The sequence below is a fragment of the Phymastichus coffea genome, unplaced genomic scaffold (genome assembly GCF_024137745.1).
Source record: "Phymastichus coffea isolate CEN01 unplaced genomic scaffold, Cenicafe_Pcof_1.1 PCOF00083, whole genome shotgun sequence".
NCBI lineage: Eukaryota > Metazoa > Arthropoda > Insecta > Hymenoptera > Eulophidae > Phymastichus > Phymastichus coffea.
The window spans coordinates 777,880-796,679 of NW_026706894.1; the positions used below are offsets into that span (position 1 = coordinate 777,880).

The 18,800-nt window shown below is 34.6% G+C and overlaps 2 protein-coding genes across 7 annotated transcripts; one reads left to right on the forward strand and one right to left on the reverse strand.

Moving 5' to 3' along the window:
- The first annotated feature begins 865 nt into the window (after window positions 1-865).
- LOC131668717 (golgin subfamily A member 1) lies at window positions 866-6,789 on the forward strand. The gene is made up of 8 exons (XM_058943100.1): window positions 866-1,468; window positions 1,596-1,986; window positions 2,095-2,183; window positions 2,253-2,381; window positions 3,449-3,973; window positions 4,851-5,378; window positions 5,469-5,699; window positions 5,773-6,789. The coding sequence occupies exons 1-8, from the start codon at window positions 1,358-1,360 to the stop codon at window positions 5,926-5,928; spliced, it is 2,160 nt and encodes a 719-aa protein (XP_058799083.1). The 5' UTR covers window positions 866-1,357; the 3' UTR covers window positions 5,929-6,789.
- A 759-nt stretch (window positions 6,790-7,548) lies between these two features.
- Window positions 7,549-18,504, reverse strand: LOC131668718 (long-chain fatty acid transport protein 4-like). Of its 6 annotated transcripts, none has more exons than XM_058943101.1 (11): window positions 18,296-18,504; window positions 15,573-15,783; window positions 13,455-13,605; window positions 12,549-12,786; window positions 11,786-12,008; window positions 10,770-10,974; window positions 10,504-10,696; window positions 10,289-10,435; window positions 10,069-10,206; window positions 9,819-9,976; window positions 7,549-9,744 (listed from the first exon to the last, which is right to left on the reverse strand). In XM_058943101.1, the coding sequence occupies exons 2-11, from the start codon at window positions 15,758-15,760 to the stop codon at window positions 9,436-9,438; spliced, it is 1,950 nt and encodes a 649-aa protein (XP_058799084.1). In that variant the 5' UTR covers window positions 15,761-15,783; window positions 18,296-18,504; the 3' UTR covers window positions 7,549-9,435. The 6 variants fall into 6 exon arrangements, with proteins under 6 accessions (XP_058799084.1, XP_058799086.1, XP_058799088.1 ...); XM_058943103.1 differs by lacking the exon at window positions 18,296-18,504 and adding an exon at window positions 18,073-18,186; XM_058943105.1 differs by lacking the exon at window positions 18,296-18,504 and adding an exon at window positions 17,693-17,991.
- Between the last annotated feature and the right edge of the window lie 296 nt (window positions 18,505-18,800).

Consider the following 18,800-nt stretch of genomic DNA (forward strand, 5'->3'; position numbering starts at 1 on the left):
GATTGCTCCTACAGCGACCAAAGGGATACGTCGACTCTCCATGGCATCATATAATAGGTCTAACTATAACTATATAACAACCTACATATACCTAAAACTGAGATAAAACACTCACCAATCAAACACACTAGTCGAGGCGATTGTGTCGTCTGGAAAGTCAGTCATGGTTGCTACGACTTTGTTCACTTCGATTTTCCAACACTTTTGACACTAGTTACGCGTGCATAGCAATTATAAAACAATAATATAGCGTCGTTGCCAGCTACAACACGCTGTCTATGGCTCTTTCAACCGTCGTCCAATCGTCCAAGCCTGGGCAAAATTCAAAATAATACTTCCTGATTCACCCGCGTATCGTCATGTGGCGCTTCTACAATTGAAATGAGCTATCTTTTCATTGGTTGATTTTGTCATGATTAAAAGTAGTATCATTTTGCGGGCGATTTGAACGAATTATTTTCTGGACGTTCATTTATTTAAAAATTATGAATTTTTAAATTATTTCTTTTCAATAACTAATTACAATAATATTATAGTACTCAACATATCACGTATGGTTAGGAAACGTCTTTCGATATCTAATTGATAATCTTTTTTTTTTTCGTTAACCTTTTTCATTTCGTACTTGTTGTCAAACATGATAAATGTTTGTTTTTATTTCGACATAGTGTGAAAATTATTTGTAATAGCTGACAAAATGTCTCGTGAACATCTGGAAGTGGCAATAAAAATACTGTTAGTAATTTTGGTATTCATCCTGTGCAACGCTTTAGCCTGCAAATTAGTTTACGCGATAATGTGGATTCTGTTGATATTAGTCGGCTCAAAAGTATTGTTCAAGACAATACTGCCGTGATAAGAAAAAGCGAAATTTTTCCTTTCTTGTTAACCCGCGTGTGTGCTAGTAAATCGACCAACGACGTGTGTGGTATATGGTAGATGGACCTTGTCGACTGCAGGCGACAGCAACGACGCTACATACATATGTACTTTATGCACGTACACATGTGCAAAGGCGCCGCGAGTCAGTTTCACATGCACGTTGACGCTATGTACCTCGGTGAAAAAACACATACACACAATATGTAAGATTAGTGCAGAAAGCAGCGGCCTTATCCCGTCGATGACGATAAGCGGCAACGTTGTGGCTGATTGACACATTGTAATGGTTGTTACTCGATGTTCAAGCAAACGTTTTTTCAGTGGCTTAAAGGGCGCAACTGCTTAGTTCCTCCCGTGAGTCTGTCTGTTTTCTGTCTCTGTCTAGGACAGGTGTGTGTGACGTTGACAGGTGGTTGAATGCAGTCGACACTCCCTTTATCCTCTCCACCCAAAAAATAAGTTATCTATTTGCATCATGTTTGCTAATTTGAAGAATAAAATCAAAGAAGAAATTGGCAGTGACGTGTCCACTGTTGTCAGAAATGCTGGGACTGTTCGTACACTCAATAACAGACATTTCTCTAAGGTGTGTATAGTCTATGAACTAGTTTTGTTTCTGAAGAAATCAATATTTATTGTTTGGCTACTTAATACTGTGATAAGTTTGGTATCTTGGCAATAATAGATATTAAACTTGTTTTACATCTTTGCAGACTGGTTCAACTAGCAGTGTTAGTGGTTCCCAGGTTTCACTGGATGGATCCAGAGAAGACAACGCATCTCCCTCACCCTCTAGTCGTTTAAAGAGAGAAAACAGTTTTGAATTGAAGCTTGTTGATGGAACATCATTGAACTCAAAGGATATTAAACGATTGGAAAGCAGAGAAGATGAGTGGAGGAAAAGATTACAGAAAAAAGAAACTGAAATGCTTAAGAGAATGGAGAAAAAGGAAGAGGAGTTTAGAATAAAAATACTTGAGAAAGAAAAAGAATGGAAGAAACATGTTGAAAAACACGAGAAAGAAAAAGCCAAACTGGTTCAGGATAGATTGAAAGCTGAAAGTGTAATAAATTCCCTTGAAGTAGCTCTTAATGATGCTGGAGGTATTTAACGCTTTACTTGAAATGTCATTTTTTACTCTTAAAATAAATTTAATTTATTCACTAAATATTGCAATAATATACAAAATTGGTTTAATATTTCTTTTATAGAATACAAAAAAAAACTCTACAGTTTTCAAGAAAATGCAGAACAAATGGAAGGATTTCAAACACAAGAAATGGCCAAAATAAAGCATCTAGTGAGCATAGTTTATTTTTTCATGTTTTATCATAAACATTCATAATATAATGTTAAACATATTTTTCAGTTACTTGCAAAAGAACAGGAACTCAAAGATAAGTCTCAGCGTCTTAAAAATGCATGCAGAGAAATAGAAAATTTGAAAACTGAATTATCAAAGCTAAGGAGATACGAAGATGAACGAAATAGCGTACAAGTAAGTGTATGATATATGTGTGTGTGTGTGTGCGTGTGCGTGTGTGTGTGTGTGTCCATTCAGTTTTAACACTGCTGTATGCACTTGAACACAACTCTGAATGTTAGTTTATTGTAGCTCTTTTACCAGTAATTCTTTTTATGTATGTTCTTCTTTCTTAAAGAATTTTATTTTTTTGTTAAAAATTACTATACACACATGCATAATACATTACTAGGTTACAAATTTTAGCAAGGATTAGTACACTACACATAATAGTGTTTTTTCACATTTTTATGTTACACATTTATTTTATTCTAGTTTCTAAAAAAATTAATTTAAATGTTTTATTCATTTTTATTTGCTTTGTGTTTTGTCATAATGTTTTTTTGCACTTTTCCCCTTCCACCACGATCCCAATAAAAATATTCTTTCCTTCTAACACATCATATCACAGTCGGATTTTTTTTAAAGGTCACTTAAAGTGACTGAGGACACAAGTTCCATTGCTTAAAAATGTTTTTGTCGGAACGTGTCTCTACCTTTGAAGTACTTTGATTTGTACCACCAACGTTCTGATAAAAACGACTTTTAAAAGTTATGGTTTATACAAATTGGCCTTAGTGTGAAAAAATGAGCATGAAGATTTGGTACTGAAGATTTCTGGACAAAGAGAATATAGCGGAAAGTACCGTTTACTCATTGCTACTGCTTCCGTTCGAGGTATGTCTTTACAGCTTAGCTGCTACTTTGCTTAATTTCAATAAGTAACGATAAGCATAAGTTACGTCATGAACGCGTAGCATTTATAAACTTAATTTTTTTATTATACTTATCAGTAACTTAATTTTACTTATCAGTAACTTTATTGTGATGTTTGCAACAAATTTCTCCAATGCTTCTGGGTTTGTATTATTTTTCCGGCTTTTTTAAACTCTGCTTTAAAAATAAGAACTGTGAAAGTGAAAGTTACGGCAAACACTTGCTAGTGTTTGTTAGCATTTTTCCACTGACGCTACAACGTATATATAGAATAACATCTAATCCTGGAGTATTTCATACTGTAGCATTGATATTTTTAATTTCAGGATGAAATGGAATCGTTGAGGCATTCAACACAACGTGAACGAGCTCAAATGTCTAGTCAATTAGCTCAAACCGAGGAAGAAGTACGCCATCTCCGAGACAAAGTATTCGTCCTCGAGCAAAGAGCAATTGCGGCAGCTGATCAAGTAACAGTCGATGACCGAATAGCTGACTTGATGCGCGAGAGAATGCTTCTAGAGCGAAAACTCGAGGAGACTCACCTCCACCTGTCAGATATCAAGACCAGCTGGTCTGGTAAAATATCGAGTCTAGAGACTCAAGTAGGCAGATTGAGCAGGCAGGCAGGTGAAGAAGGTTTGGAAAGGAGACGAGTCGAGCAAGAAAATGATTCGTTGAAACAGAGAATCAAGGATCTCGAGGTCGAAATCGAGGTGAACAATGTCGTAATGGTAACGAAAGATGCTAAGCTTTTGCGTATGGCTGAGGACATTGACGAGATGGCAACAGAGTTAAAAGAGCTCAGAGCCAACGTAGATGATGAGGTCGAGGAGTTCAAACGACAAGTCGTGAGTTTCCCGTGAACACGATGATTCACAAGTGAACGTGTGCATGGATCCGTCCCCACCGCGAATTCTATATCAAATTTTATATACGTTTAACGTGTCTAGCATGGTCACCATACATGATAGACACCTACATATATATCTTTATTTGTGATCTACAGCACAGAACACAATTATTTGTTCATTTTTCATTCTAGGAATACAGATGTCTATTTTTTGCTCAGCGTGAAATTTACATTCCATCCCGCCTAAACCTAAAAAAGTGCCTTTATTGTTTTCTTTTCCAATGAATTTATTTTGTTGAGCACATTTCATATTATCAATTATGTTAAATATTTGTTTAGTTAAAAATATAAAATATTTTTACGAACGTTTTTTGTAAGTGCATGCGCTTAATCTGCTTTTTGCTTAGCAATCATCTTTGTATTGTTTTGTTATTTTCAAACCTTTTTGTGTACTTTTGTTCATGTCTATCGTAAACTACGACATGGAAAAAGTAAAGATGTTGCCTTTTTGAAAAAGAACTTTTACACGATAATTTTAATTTTGCTATTACCTCTTCATTACTATTAATTTAATGTAAGTCGTCATATTGTTATTCTACAATATGTGTAGTTCATTGTATCTATAATTTTTAAATAAAGAAAACTAAAGTAACTGTAAATGTTTCTTTCTTAGACCCTATTTATTTTATTTTTACTATCTGTAATTTTGTTTTTATATTTGCGTTTGTTTACTGCTAAATATAATATAGCTTTTTTAAATATAGTGCACGAAATTATTTCCTACATACAATTCTTATTAAGAAAATTTTTAGTACAAATTTGTTGACTTGTTAAAGTAGAAAACAACGTAAAAAAATAATATTTTTCATCATCAGGAAAACTCGTCTCAGGAAATCGAACAAACACAGTTACGTTTGGAAGAGGCTCAAAGCGCAATTACAACGAAAGAAACTGAATTATGCGAAATGAACTCGAAGTACGAAACGGAAAAATCAAAAAATTTACTTCTACAGTTAGAAAATGAGAGATTAAAAAGAGAATTAGAATCTGAAAAAGAAAACAAAACTAACATAAATATGAGTTTGGAAAAAGAGAGAACTGAGAAGGATTCTGCGTTACTTAGAACGGCGCAAATTTCTCAAGAAATTCAAATTGCAAAACAAGAAACTAAAACTCAAGAGTTGGAAAATATGGAATTACAAACGCAATTGGAGAATATGGAGGATATTTTGAGAAATAAGTGCAAAGATGTCGACGACATCACGAGAAAATTGGATGATGCTTTAAAAAGGATTGAAGATTTTGAGCAAATACAATCTGATACTGAAACTCTGCAAGGAAATGAAAAAGCGTTGAAAACAAACTTGTCGGATTTGGAAGAGCAGTTAAGTGAAAAAAATAAGGTAGATAACAATAGAGAATGATTTAATTTTGATAAACAATTGTAAGCTATAAATTATTTTTAATTAAATATGAAACAAATAATGTTTCAGACCATCAAGATACTTCAACAGCGATTAGCAGACATGAAAAAAACTCTTCAGAGAGAATTAAGAGTTCCTTCATCTTCGCTAGATAGCGATGCTGAGCAATCTGCGGCCATTCTTAATCCCAGTTCATCAAAAACAGTTTCTGCCAAGCAAAACAATGTGAAAGAAGAGGACGTCAATTTTAAATACCTCAAACATGTTCTTATTAAGTTTCTCACCAGTCGAGAATACGAGGTAATATTTGTTGCACATTATCCGATATGTTTACATAGAATACATTATAATTTATACTTGTATCGCTATCTAGGCATTACATTTGACGAGAGCAGTGGCGACGCTCCTACACTTTTCCCCAGAAGAGGAGAGACTACTGCAAGAAACGTTAGAATGGAAAATGTCTTGGTTTGGCACTAAACCCAATCTGGGCATTGGTCAAACAGCAAAAGCCATTCCTCCAAGCTGATAGTGGATCACCTCTTATATTTAGCTTAACGGCATTCTTCAATTGTTATCCACTCTTTCAAGTGAGAGAAAAGTAATCTCGTAATTGTGGCAAGAACATATCTCCGATTGATAGAGGTGATATGTTTGTGATTGGTTAAAAATTACAATTAAAATTTAGTAAACAGTTTAACGTGTTAAATTGTTATTTTTATAATAAGGAAAACCATTCCAATGAACAGTTTTCATCAGTCAATATTGAACGTCGGTTGTTGCTTACATAGCGTTTAGTATGATTTATACTTTGAGCTCGCGCGAATGATAAATATATAGTAAGTGTTTTCAGATCAGTGTGCAGATGTGTAACTTATTAATTAGTAAAGTTGATGCAGTGATATAATTTTTACTTATTAATTACTGTGAAAATTCCATGCCATAATTGTAAATATTTAATGAAAAATGCATGAAATGAATTATAATTTTACTTCATGGACATTATGTTAGCTAATGTTGAAAAAGAAAATTTTATGCTCGAAAATATCATAGTATTATAGATATATATAGGAAAATTTTTAGAAAAAATCTTTATAGAGGAAATTAACAATACAACTTATAGTTCTTTTTTCAGTAATGTGCAGTGTCGCATTTTCTTAGCTTTGATGATTGAAAACTAATCGAATATCCTTTGAAAAGTTCAAAAATAAGAAGAAATGTGATATCAATTATTACTATAATAAAGTAGCAAAACAAAATACTATAAAGGATTGTGTATCAAATAAATACACGGACATGATTTAAATCGATCTTTATTTACATACAACAAAAATGTCAACAAATCACTCACATTCAGTCTTACCTTACATACTGTGATTTTTCTAATGCCTCAAGTAATGACTTTAGTTAAATAAAAATTCCATACGTAAGATTTTTCTAATTACTCATTTCATTTATTCAGTTATAATCAAATTAATTAAGCAGATGAAAAGATTATGCGATAGTAAGTTTTTTTTCTAAATTCTATTCATTTTGTCCAGTATTTTACAACTATATAATTAAAAATGAAGGACTCGATCAAGTTTATTTATACTACAAAAAAAAAAGAATTTGTAAAACCAATAAATATTCAACTTTATCTATTGAAAATTATGATGAGTAATTATTTATTTTTCACCATTCACTTTTTTGAACGAGCAAAATTACAAATCACCTACAAAAGATTTTTTAAATCTCACTAATTGACATTAATTTCTAAAGCCTGTTCTTCTTGTTGATGTGACTTCTCGCTCGTTTTATTTTATACAAGTTCGCAATTCACATGTACATACCCCGTGTAATACCCGTATATTTATATACACGGGTCCGCCGTATAACGTGTATTGCCAGAAAGCAAAAATTTTTCAGCTCTTTTTCGTTTTTATTAATTACATTTTGTCCCTATTAAAAAGTAAATATGACTCTTAGTTTCTATATATGCTTAATAGTTAACTTGAAAAATCGAGTCAAGTACTCGATTCACCATAGAAGCTTTGTCACCGTATCTCAAGGATTCGGCGAATCGAAAGTCTACTATATATATATATATATATATAGTAGACTATATACTAGACTATATATATATATATATATATATATATATATATATATAGTATCGATACAAGGATGCGGTTCGAGATTAGTGTTGTTATTAACATCCTTTTGTGTCAGTTAAAAACTACCAATTTGTATTGATGCATTTTCCAAACTATTGTTACAATTTTTAATTAAAATTTTAACTAAACATTCAATATTATTTTGCAGAATGATTGTATGTTTTAAGATGTTATTGACGTGGAATGATTGGTAAATTTGTGAAAGGCATATCTAGCATAGTAAAAAAAATAAATTCCATTAAGTAATTCGATCTACTAGCTCCGAAAGCACTATCATTACTATAAAAAAATCCTTATTTTAAGTATGCAGTAAATTTAAAAACTTTATTCTTTTTCGTTTTTGCGGGATTATTTATAAATATTAGAACCAGTCTTATTGTATACATCTCTTTTTGACATTAGTAATAAAATTCATTTTCATAACATTTCTACACCTTAGTTGAAAAAAGTTATGTTCTTGAATTCGCTGCATACTTATTTTAAGAACAAACTTTTTCAATTCAAGAATTTCCTTGATAGCAATATTAGAAAGAACATAGGTGAATATTTGTTTGTCAGAATATATAGTATGAAGCGACGTAATTGCCTACATGGACGTATTTTCAGAAAGTATTTATAAAAGTAATACTTTCTATGAAAAACTTTAAAGCTTCAATGTTTTTCATGTACAACGTCATGAAATTTGAGTGACAACACAATGATGTCAATTTAAAATTATACAAAACAAACAAGTATTCTAATAGCATTTAATTGTTTTAACATAATAAAAAAAGATAATACCTAAATGAAGCAGTATACCACCGCTTTTATATTCACTAATACAACGATAAACACTTGAAACACAACATAGAAGTAAATAAAACCATACTACCAACAAATCAATTGCCGTTACGTAATTTGCCCATAGAAAAAAATGCGTTGTTGCTTCATCGATTTTAATTAAAAATTTCAAAAACAATCAATTTTCATTTTTCCTTTCAGTCAAAAATTTGCGACACCGTTGTGCATTTATAATTAATAGAAGTGCACTTTGCGCGCAAATCGAATGGCATATTATATCTCAAACGAAATAGGCACGCGCATTTAACGGTTATAGAATAGTAAGAGTATCTCTTCACATCGACATTCTCTTCGTACATTATTAGTACTATTAATTTTTTCAATTTGTTTTTTGTCCGTATTTTTCGAGAAACCTTCGAGTTATCATTCATACGTTTAGTGTCGATGAATAATTTTATTTTTAAGTATTTTTAATAAAAATTTGATAGCTCGATGAGTACAATATTCAAAATCAAAAGAAATAATTAGTTGAAACGACTAGCAGTATTGATAATTCCCTTGCTTATTTTTTTTCATTCCACACTCGACTAAGGCTCATCATCGAATATAATCATTGTATTATTCCTCCTAGTTCATTTTTCTCTTCTTCAACTTCGTTTTTTTAAGTAAAATATCACACGCAAAGGTGAATGCGCGTGCGTCATAAATACTTGTATTTTAACGACGCACAATATAGGCATACAAGTGTGTAACAAAGGCGCTATATTCTCATTTTTTTTTTGCATTTTCTGTGATTTTTTCAGTTTTACTTATCAAATTTCTCGTAGTATGGTGACGACGATAGAGATGAAAATGATGATCGATCAGTCGACCATTTTTTGGCGCCCGCGACATTAGGTAAAGTATATGTATACATATCGCGTTACGCAACCTATTTATACATAATATATTCGTACTGGTGACCGACCAACGCACAGCGAAGAAAATTCCATGGTAGATGTTTTCTTTAATCTACGTGTGAACAAAGATTGAAGATGGGTATGTCGTGTGTATTGAAAACGTGTCACGCTCTTTGTTTCTTTGTAAAAATGTTAGCCACACTACAGCTTTGCCGAACCGGAGATTATTTCCTCGTAGAGTTTTGGAGTGACCTCCACGTATTCCTTGTTTCCGGATCTGAAGTACACTTTATCTTGAATTTTATTTGGATCAAAACCCTCCTTTTGCAAATTGATTTTCTTCAGTTTGAACGTGCCAGTGAGTTCCAGCTCTTTGACGATTCGGAGGAATATCGGTCGGGCATAGGACGGTAAAGCTTTGTCAAGACCTTCGGCAAGTGCCTTGAAGTCCAGCAGGCTATCGGGATCGACGATCGCAGCCATTCCGGCTCGTCCTTCCATTCCCGGTACCTATATTTTCGAAGCGTTTGTGGTTGGATCAGCAAGAACCTCAATTTCATACGTTTTTGAATTTGACAAATTACCTGTACACCGTAGACTGTGGTGTCACGGTAGCCAGCTACGTTGCTAACCACACCCTCTACTTCGGCAGTTGCCACATTCTCACCCTTCCATCTAAAGGTATCGCCTGTTCTGTCTTTAAAGTAAAAGTAACCAAATTCGTCTTGTACGAGGATATCTCCTGAAATCATTCAGAACAATTTCTCATGACAAACACTCTTTACGAACTTTTGTCAGTAGGGGGAGATTACGCTTCATAAAGATATAACGTACCTGTTATAAATGCTTTATCGCCTTTACTAAACACATTTTCTATCGTTTTTTGCCTCGATGCTTCCTTATCTAAATAGCCGTTGAACTCTCTGGAGGCGTTACCCTGAGCTATCAAGCCAATAAACATTCCAGGCTCATCTGAAAACCACAAATGTAAAACGAATCATCAAGCAAAATCTTCGCCGTTACAATAAAAAAGGGAAAAAAACCCAATGCATACTTGGCTCGCAGCGTATGCAAAAGCCATCGGAGCCTCTAATGGGATCGTGAGTTTCTTGGTTAACGCGTATTACTGCAACTGGATGCAGTGATTTGGGTAGAATCGATGGCACGAAGCCAACTGCACCAACGGTATTGTCAACGTTTACTAAAAAATAGCAAAAATCAGTTATCGATTTCCATAATATTTTCTGATTCACGAATGTCTGAACTTACTGATGTTGGCGTTACCCTCGCTCGAACCGTATACCTCATTCACTTGCTTGATCTTGAATCTCTCGACAAAGTTCTTCCAGATTTGCGATCTCATGCCGTTACCAACCATTAATCTTACCGGATGAGTTGAATCTTCAGGTCGCGGTGGCGCAGACAACAAATATCTGCACATCTCGCCGATGTACTGAGATATCTGCAAATCATTGACAATTTTATCATTTACAGTTATAAAGCGTGCTATTTTTTATATTTTAACAGCATTCTACCGTGCAGTTGTACTTGATACAGTCTGTCCAATATGCAGTCACGGAGAACTTGGTTCTTAGAACGCTAGGTATTCCTTTGATTAATGCACAGCCAGTTCCCACGATTCCTCCAGACATGTGGTAAAGTGGAATCGGATTATATATTATATCTTTGTTCTGTCTTAATCCAAGCATATGATACGTTGCCGTTTGTACAAGCAAGTACCTGTGAAAGAAAAATTCCGTAAACGTCAACAAAGAGAAATCCCTTAAAAATATTTAACGAATTTGGAACAAAATGAAAATCTGATTTGCAAAATATAACGCCACTCGATATAAAAGGCGATACGATCGATATCCGCGTGCACGTATGTATACATGCAGCGTACAATGGACACAAGCAGCTATATTCCACCGTAATCTCATTCCCTTAAAGTTGTGAGGTCTCCCTGACAAGATTATGGATCTTTCATTATCTTGAGCATCGCGTCGCCATTTTCATACCGGCTTCAAATGTCCGTGTGTTATGTAATTGAAAATGCTAATATAGTGATAAAATAAAAAATGAAGCCAGCATTCAGCAGTAACATTTATTTTCTAATTTTCACGGTCGATAAAGCAATGTAATTTTTAAATATGTTTTCTTTCATCATTACACTTTCGAAATACTAGTATTGATCAATATTTTCAATCGAGTTAAAATTTTAACAAGAATTATTTCATTAAACTCATTCTGACCATTAGTTTTCTTAATTATCTACAATCAATTAAATATGTAGTCAAGCGAAGAAAGTGAGTTTTTGAGTTTTCATCTTCCTGTTAATGACATTTGATCAGCACTGAAGTTCGACCTACATTCGTGTGTAATCGATAAACTGACAAAATCCAATGATTCTAAATAGGACATTTGGCTTGTTTCAAAATAACACCAGTACTGAAACTTTAGTATAGAAACGAACAAACCAGTCGATTATTAAAAAAATCCGTTTTATGTTTTAATTCTGTCTACAACTGCAATCAAATATTCAATAGATTACCTAGAATTTGGAAATAAAGCTGCCTTGGGTAGACCAGTAGTGCCGCTCGTGTAAATGTACAGGAGATTATCCTTGTAGCCAGGTTCTTCGTCGACAATTGGCTGTTCATCACTAGCTTTGGCCATGATTCCATTGAGATTGAGAGCACCATCCGTACAGGGAATATCGGTGCCCTGCCGGTACCTCGTCACTTCTGACAATGAGTCGCGAATTTCATCTACCGCTAAAAAAAAAACATTCTGTTCAGGGTTAAATTGACCAGTGTTTTTTTCTAATTTAGTTTATTATGCATTATGTAGACAATCATACGATTTGTTTTGAAATATTTTCATGACTGAACGAAGGTAATTTATTATTGGTTTATCTTACGCAGACACATGATACGAGAATCATTACAACTTATCACTTTTATTTAAATGAATATATTGCACTTGTGTAAATAACTATACTTGTATCTCTTACAATGACGTAAGCTTCCAAAGAAAGATAATCGAAAAATTTATTTTTGTAAATATATGTCAAGTTGCTTTAAATGTATTGACACGCGCAGTTGGCTATAAATATCCATGTTTGTTTCAATTATATTGCGTATTATTGCAGTAGTAGAAAATCAAAATGCAGGCAGAAGATCATAATGAATAAAACTATAGGAACAAGTATTTATATTCCTTACCACTGAGAAAGTTTTCTTTGAAAGAAAGCATAAATCTGTCTGCCAAAAAAAGCATTCATACACGTCACCAAAAGCAGAAAATTCACTTACCGAATGCCAACTCATCAGCATAAATGATCGCTTTGACTTTAGCGATGGACAAGCAATGCACCAGTGACTGCATTCGCAGATTGGTATTAATGAGAGCCGTGACAACGCCAATTTTACCGAGTCCCAGCCACGTGGCGATGTATTCAGGTTTATTGGGCATGAAAAGTGCGACAGCATCGCTCTTTACATAACCAGCTTTTTGGAATATATTTGCTATCCTATTGCTGTACTTGTCGATCTACAAAACAACAATCAAGATGGTATGGAGAATTCTGTTAACGGCCAAATTTAATAATGAATCTGCCTGGTGCTTATATGTACAGCTTTCCTATGTCAATTCCTTTCTGACGACAATTACAACAGGTGCATCAGCATCCGCGCGTGGGCTTACTTTGAACCTCCTACACGCTTTGATACTTCCATTATAAACACGTTTGCCCTCGCCAAGTATATGAGCCACCGCGTATTGACGTATATTTTTCCTGTTATTTATTTTTTTCTCTAGTTTTCTAGCTTGCATAGTAAATCATGTTTCATTCGATCGATCTTTTAACGTGCTAAGGCATTCATCCGATCGTGGGATTATTTGATTGGCGTTTTATTATAGCTCTTTTAGATATTAGTAAATTGATCACCTACGCGGTGTCTTGATTTCTTGTATTTTTTGCAAATTTTTTCATTCAAAATAAGTTTGTAGCAATTTTGTTACTCATAAATTTAAAAGAACCTTCAAACAATATATTATTCATAGTTCCGACCTACCTAAAACGATAGCTATTACATCTCGTGACAAATGAATAATTTACTGCGTCGAAAACTAATTATTATATAGTTTGCACGAGTAAGAGAAAGAGAGAGAGAGAGAGATGCAATATAGGGTAAAGTTGAATTAATTAATTAACTCACATCAGCATTAGTCCAAATTTGTCCCTCAAAGATGAAACAGGGCTTGTCCGGATACAGCCGCGCTTGCTCCCTGAAGAGCTTCATCACCGTGGAATTATTACGTAGAAATTGCTTTCTCTCTTTCTCAGCATTCACGTAGCGATAAAGAAATCTGCAAAAAAAATTCGAGTCTATAAAGTTGTCACATCAGACATGGATTGAAATAACTGTGAATCTATATAATAGACGATGACGTGGACGAAGGATTTAATACAGTTCGTGAACCTAATGTGTACATACGACACACAATTGAGGAAAATTACAATAAATTACCGTTCTGTGTGTTACACGGAATAGCGCGATTGAGTAGTTTACGATCTACTTCGGTGTTAGTTCCAAGTTTTTGTGAGTGCAATAAAATACTGTAACTAGAACATGTAGATAAGCAAGTTCGAATCAGAATGATAACAAAGAAATTTCGTTTTCTTCATTAAACAAGTTTATTAGACCAGAATTACCTACACTTTCTATATAAAGAGAAATGTTATCGATCAAAATTAAAAAGGAATAACGAATAATAAACCTATCAAGTAATTTAGATTCAATCACGCCAAACTCAATTTGATAGAATCTGAACGGTATATGCTAATGATTACCATTTGTTTGCTAGCGCTCTAGCTCACCCATGATATGCTTTGATAAATTCAGCGATCTATAAATTTGTCGCCGTCCAGAGGCTAGAGCATAGCAATTAGGTATAGATCGGTCAGACACGTGTTACGTGAATATATACTTAGGAAAGAAGTGGCCAGCTATCATAAAATATAAACACGAAGGACGATATACCTTTTTTTGATTATTCCAACGATGCTACTAAGAAAACCAACTACTTTTTCTCCAGATTTCGATAAAACAATGAATTATCAACGATGCACGGCAAGTGTAATCGGATTAATTAGACAAAATTTATTTAATACACACTTGATATGTTTGTAAGTTAAATATATTTATCAAAGCCAGTTTAATATTGCTTCATACATATGAAATGATCACATTTAGAAAATACTGTGAACATTGAATGTATCATTATACAAAAGAAAATCTGTTTCATGGTATAAATAAATAAACTGAATAAAATGAATAAATAAATGAATAGCATGAACCATCGATGTGAAAGTGATCAAAAGAACTGCAAAATGTACTTGGCGGTCGATGAGACAATGGGATCATCATTTATCGTCTTGTTTCGATAGTTATCGTCTACAAGTTCTATATAAAGAGGTCTTTTATGTAAATAAATAAAAAACAACAACTGATAACTGTTGATACTTCGTGTCTTAAGATAATTTTTAATGGACTTTGTACACGAACTAATGAACTTTTACGTATACTTTTTTGAAAGGATACATTAACGTTGAAACGTTAAAGACTAACCAAGTGTACTATTTCTGTAGTGTAATAATTTATAACATTTTTTATTGAAAGAAAGAAAAAAATAACATTAATTCGAAAGCAGTCGATTATTTACATCATGAAAGTGGAGGCTGAATCATAAGTAAAATTATCACAAACATTGTTTACATTGGAAAACTTACTGTTTGAATTATCGATTTGTTATTTGAGTTATGGACAAGGAAACCAGAAGAAATGTTTCATTTAAGAGTCAGTGATTTAAAAGCGTTTTAAAACATTACCACCCGCACAAATTGTTATCTCTATAAACAACGCATTTTTCTGCTCAATTTTTCAGAACGTCCTTATTTATAATACTACCTAATAAAATTAAATTAATAAGGTATTTCTCTAGAAATGGTTTTGATTTGAATGAATTATGAATAATGTTATTCGATTAAAGTTTCACATTAAAGACTATGAGCTTATAATGAAACGAGAAAAAACAATCACCGAAGATAAATAGAAGAAAAGAATTAAAAAAAAGAAACAATCGAGCCGAGAAACTCGTTAAAATTTATTATTTATTTATTTATTGTTCTTATTATTTATTACTCGTATAACTTTTTCAATCGATAATCTTCCAAGTTACCAGAATAAAGCATAACTAAGCTATTTATTACCCTATGAACAGTATACCAAAGGCTAAAGGTAAAGTTGGAAAAAGAAATTAAGTGCGAAACTCACTTGATGTCTCTGGGCAGTGTCCTCAAGATAACATAGATTTTGCGCTGATAGCTCGATACGATGGGTAAAACCGCGATAGCCAAGCCGAGTTGTACTATCCTGGCAATGAGGCCAAACCTCGAGCTAAGGCTCGCGGCCATGAGACTGCCCACTATCGCCATTATCAAGAAGGCGAATCTCACTTCCATGCCGGCGGCGGCTCACTCCACACCTGTGAATCAGAAAAGCCAGAAAAAATTTTGAAACGGACGATACGTCACACGATCGCTCCTCGACTTTCTATATGCAAGGGTAGAGAGCGGCGATATTACTCGTATCGCACCACCTGCTTTTTTGTCCAGTAGCAAGCGAAAACCCGTTTCTCCCTCATTCTACATACACCTCCCGCCCCATCCCTTTCCAACGGTTACGCGTTAACCGCACTTTACGATTTTCACGCTAAGCTTTTTGCTTATTGCACCAATGTATCGTCTTACACATCTCTCCCGTTTGTTGCCATCATCGATGCTAGGTATGCACGTGTACTTACTTGGCGCATTTCGAGAATCAGTGAAATAAGAATGTTGCAGTGATTGTTTCACGAAAAATGGGGACGAATCTATGAACAATGCAAATAACAACATCATTAACAAATCGAGAAGAGCGTCGCGACGAAAATAACGCAAGGTGCACTTGAAAAATTCAACAGCTTCAGCCTGGTTGTGCACTGGCTACGCCTGCGTACCCGAGCCTACTAAACCAAGTCTGAAAAAAGGAATGTGACGCGATAACACACACAAACACACTCTCGTGGTCATGCCTATACGTACGGTCGTTGCAACGAGCTGCGCACATTTTTATTTGTCTTTCTCTGGCTCTCAGTTTGACAGACGAGTAAGCCCGTGAAGTAGGGCTACTTATATACGTTGGCGGAATAGCTGCAGTTTCTATACATGTAGATTTTTAACGATTGGCGCGTGCGCCCTTGGGCTCGACTCGTTCGACTATTGCTGCTCCAGGCAGCGCCGGGCGCGATATGACGAAAACACACTGCCGCTCGCCGACCACTTGGCTCACCCCACGTCGCGATCTATGAAAATCAAACATCTAGACACGATTAATAAGCTCGACGGGTACACCACGCGAACGCGTGTGTTGGTTTAGACGATGGCCTGACTTTGACACGAGAGAGCAATGAATCGGATTTCGATAACTCGCCTAGCTCTTCAATCTCATTTTTAGCGAATCATCTGCGAATATTACAAGCGATAGACGAAGTTTGATTTATTAGTTTAGCAAGATAAATTCTTGTAGAGAACGAAAAGAAGCATGTTATGCATGAGTCTACATTTGCAATTTCATCATACGCTATAAAACAGTTGCAAGTAGAACAAAAAGTAGATCAAGTCAAAGATATAGTCAGCCGTTAAACGCAACGCGTACATTCTTGCCTATCGACTATTGCCATTCTTCGGAAATATATTTTCAATAGCAGTAATCACATCTAACAATAATTTCAAATAGAATCTAGCACATTAGACGATATCGACAGTACTCTAAGCGATAAAGCGAACGCAGTGTCATTTTATATGCACTTTATGCGCTAGTTGAGGGAGGACGTGCTTAATTAACCGAGGATTAATGTGATATAATACATTTTTTATAACATATCACGCGAATTTAAGATTATAAATAGCTTGGACTATTAAAAAAACCTGGAGGTTTACTCACGACAACACCCTTACGCGCGCAATATCTGCTTCCGATGTTAATTGCATCCAATATCCTTATTCTCTTCTGCAAAGAGGGGGGATATTGAACCCGCAGGAAGTACAGAATTTAGTGTATTTAATCGCGTTAAAATTCAGACTGCTTGCGCGTACATCGGCACACACAAAGTTTCATTGAACTCATAATTAATTTTTATTATTCCCGACACACGCTCCATATAATATTACATCACTACTCCCGTTAAAAAAAAACTATGCTAAGTTCATACTCGTGTTCACAACTGAAATAGTGAAATTAATTTTCATGGTTCACATCAATAAAAAATATAACCTAATTACACTTGGAGAGTAAAAATAATGATACGCACGATCACTCGAAGAAAATAGAAATGGCCAAAGTAACTCAATTACCTTTCAGCACGACAGTATAAAGTATTCATCGACGACAAAGTAATTATTGTTGAATGACGTTCATCGTAACGTATAAATACACATATTCACACGACACTGACAGAAAGGAAAAAAGCTCCCCCGAGAGACTTAGACACAACGACAAAACTATGGTGTTAGAGTAGTGAGTGACAATTTGTTACCTCAAGATACACAAGTATGGTATTTGTCGAATTATCACTGCGAATTTTGTCTGGCTAGAGAAAGCTGATCGATCGTTTAACCAAACGCGTACGCAGACTAACACACGCACGCGTATATATATACAAAACACCAATAGATAGCCTCCCCTTGAAAAATAACATTTCTTTCGTACACTCAATATTAATTAAATAATAAACCTTTGCGTTACGATTAACATGAAGCGCATCCAATGCAAGTAGAATACGAATCTCGTGGATAGGTTTCTTTTTTTCTCTTGCTGCCCCAAGTGCGTCACGACGAATCGATCCACCACCACTAGCACTACCACCACCGCACCACCAGTAGTAGTAGCAGCACAAGTCGCGCATTGTTTATAGGCAAGTTGCATTGGAATATAACCAAGAGACAGAATATACTTACGACTTTGAAGCCTGAGATCCGCACGGCTGAAACGGTTTTTCGCTCTGGCCGTTGCTTTTCCTTTGCGTAATTTTCTCTGACAACAGGCACGTGTAACGCAAAGCGCGATGAAAAAGAGAGAAAGAGAGAAAAAGGAGACGAGAGTCGTCTTTTTTTGAGTTACGACAACTACGACTGACGGTTAGTCACTGAGAGTGCCACCGACTAATGTAAGGAGACTTGCGCGATGCAAACCTATGTCGGTTTCATGCGAAAGAGACCTAAGGCTGGATTGAAGGATACCTATCAGACTGCAGAAGCAACCAGGGGTGGAATTCTAAGAGTTTACTCGTAAAATCGCAGCAGTAATACTATCCAAAGCAATAAACGTTGACTCCGTTCTAAAATTTAAAAACATTCATAAGTGAGCAAAATAAAATAGATACCGGTAAAATAAAAATTCTATTCATACTTAATAAAGTAGCGATACATTAATTATTCAATTAATATGAATATTTAATTTTCA

Excerpts from the sequence above, each read along its gene's own strand:
- LOC131668717 (XM_058943100.1), top strand. The coding sequence starts at position 1,358 with ATGTTTGCTAATTTGAAGAATAAAATCAAAGAAGAAATTGGCAGTGAC. Across the intron at positions 1,469-1,595 it reads ATAACAGACATTTCTCTAAG|ACTGGTTCAACTAGCAGTGT; the intron begins GTGTGTATAGTC and ends ACATCTTTGCAG. Across the intron at positions 3,974-4,850 it reads AGGAGTTCAAACGACAAGTC|GAAAACTCGTCTCAGGAAAT; the intron begins GTGAGTTTCCCG and ends TTTCATCATCAG.
- LOC131668718 (XM_058943101.1), bottom strand. The coding sequence starts at position 15,760 with ATGGAAGTGAGATTCGCCTTCTTGATAATGGCGATAGTGGGCAGTCTC. Across the intron at positions 10,436-10,503 it reads CGAGGGTAACGCCAACATCA|TAAACGTTGACAATACCGTT; the intron begins GTAAGTTCAGAC and ends GCTATTTTTTAG. Across the intron at positions 9,977-10,068 it reads CGATAAAGCATTTATAACAG|GAGATATCCTCGTACAAGAC; the intron begins GTACGTTATATC and ends GAATGATTTCAG.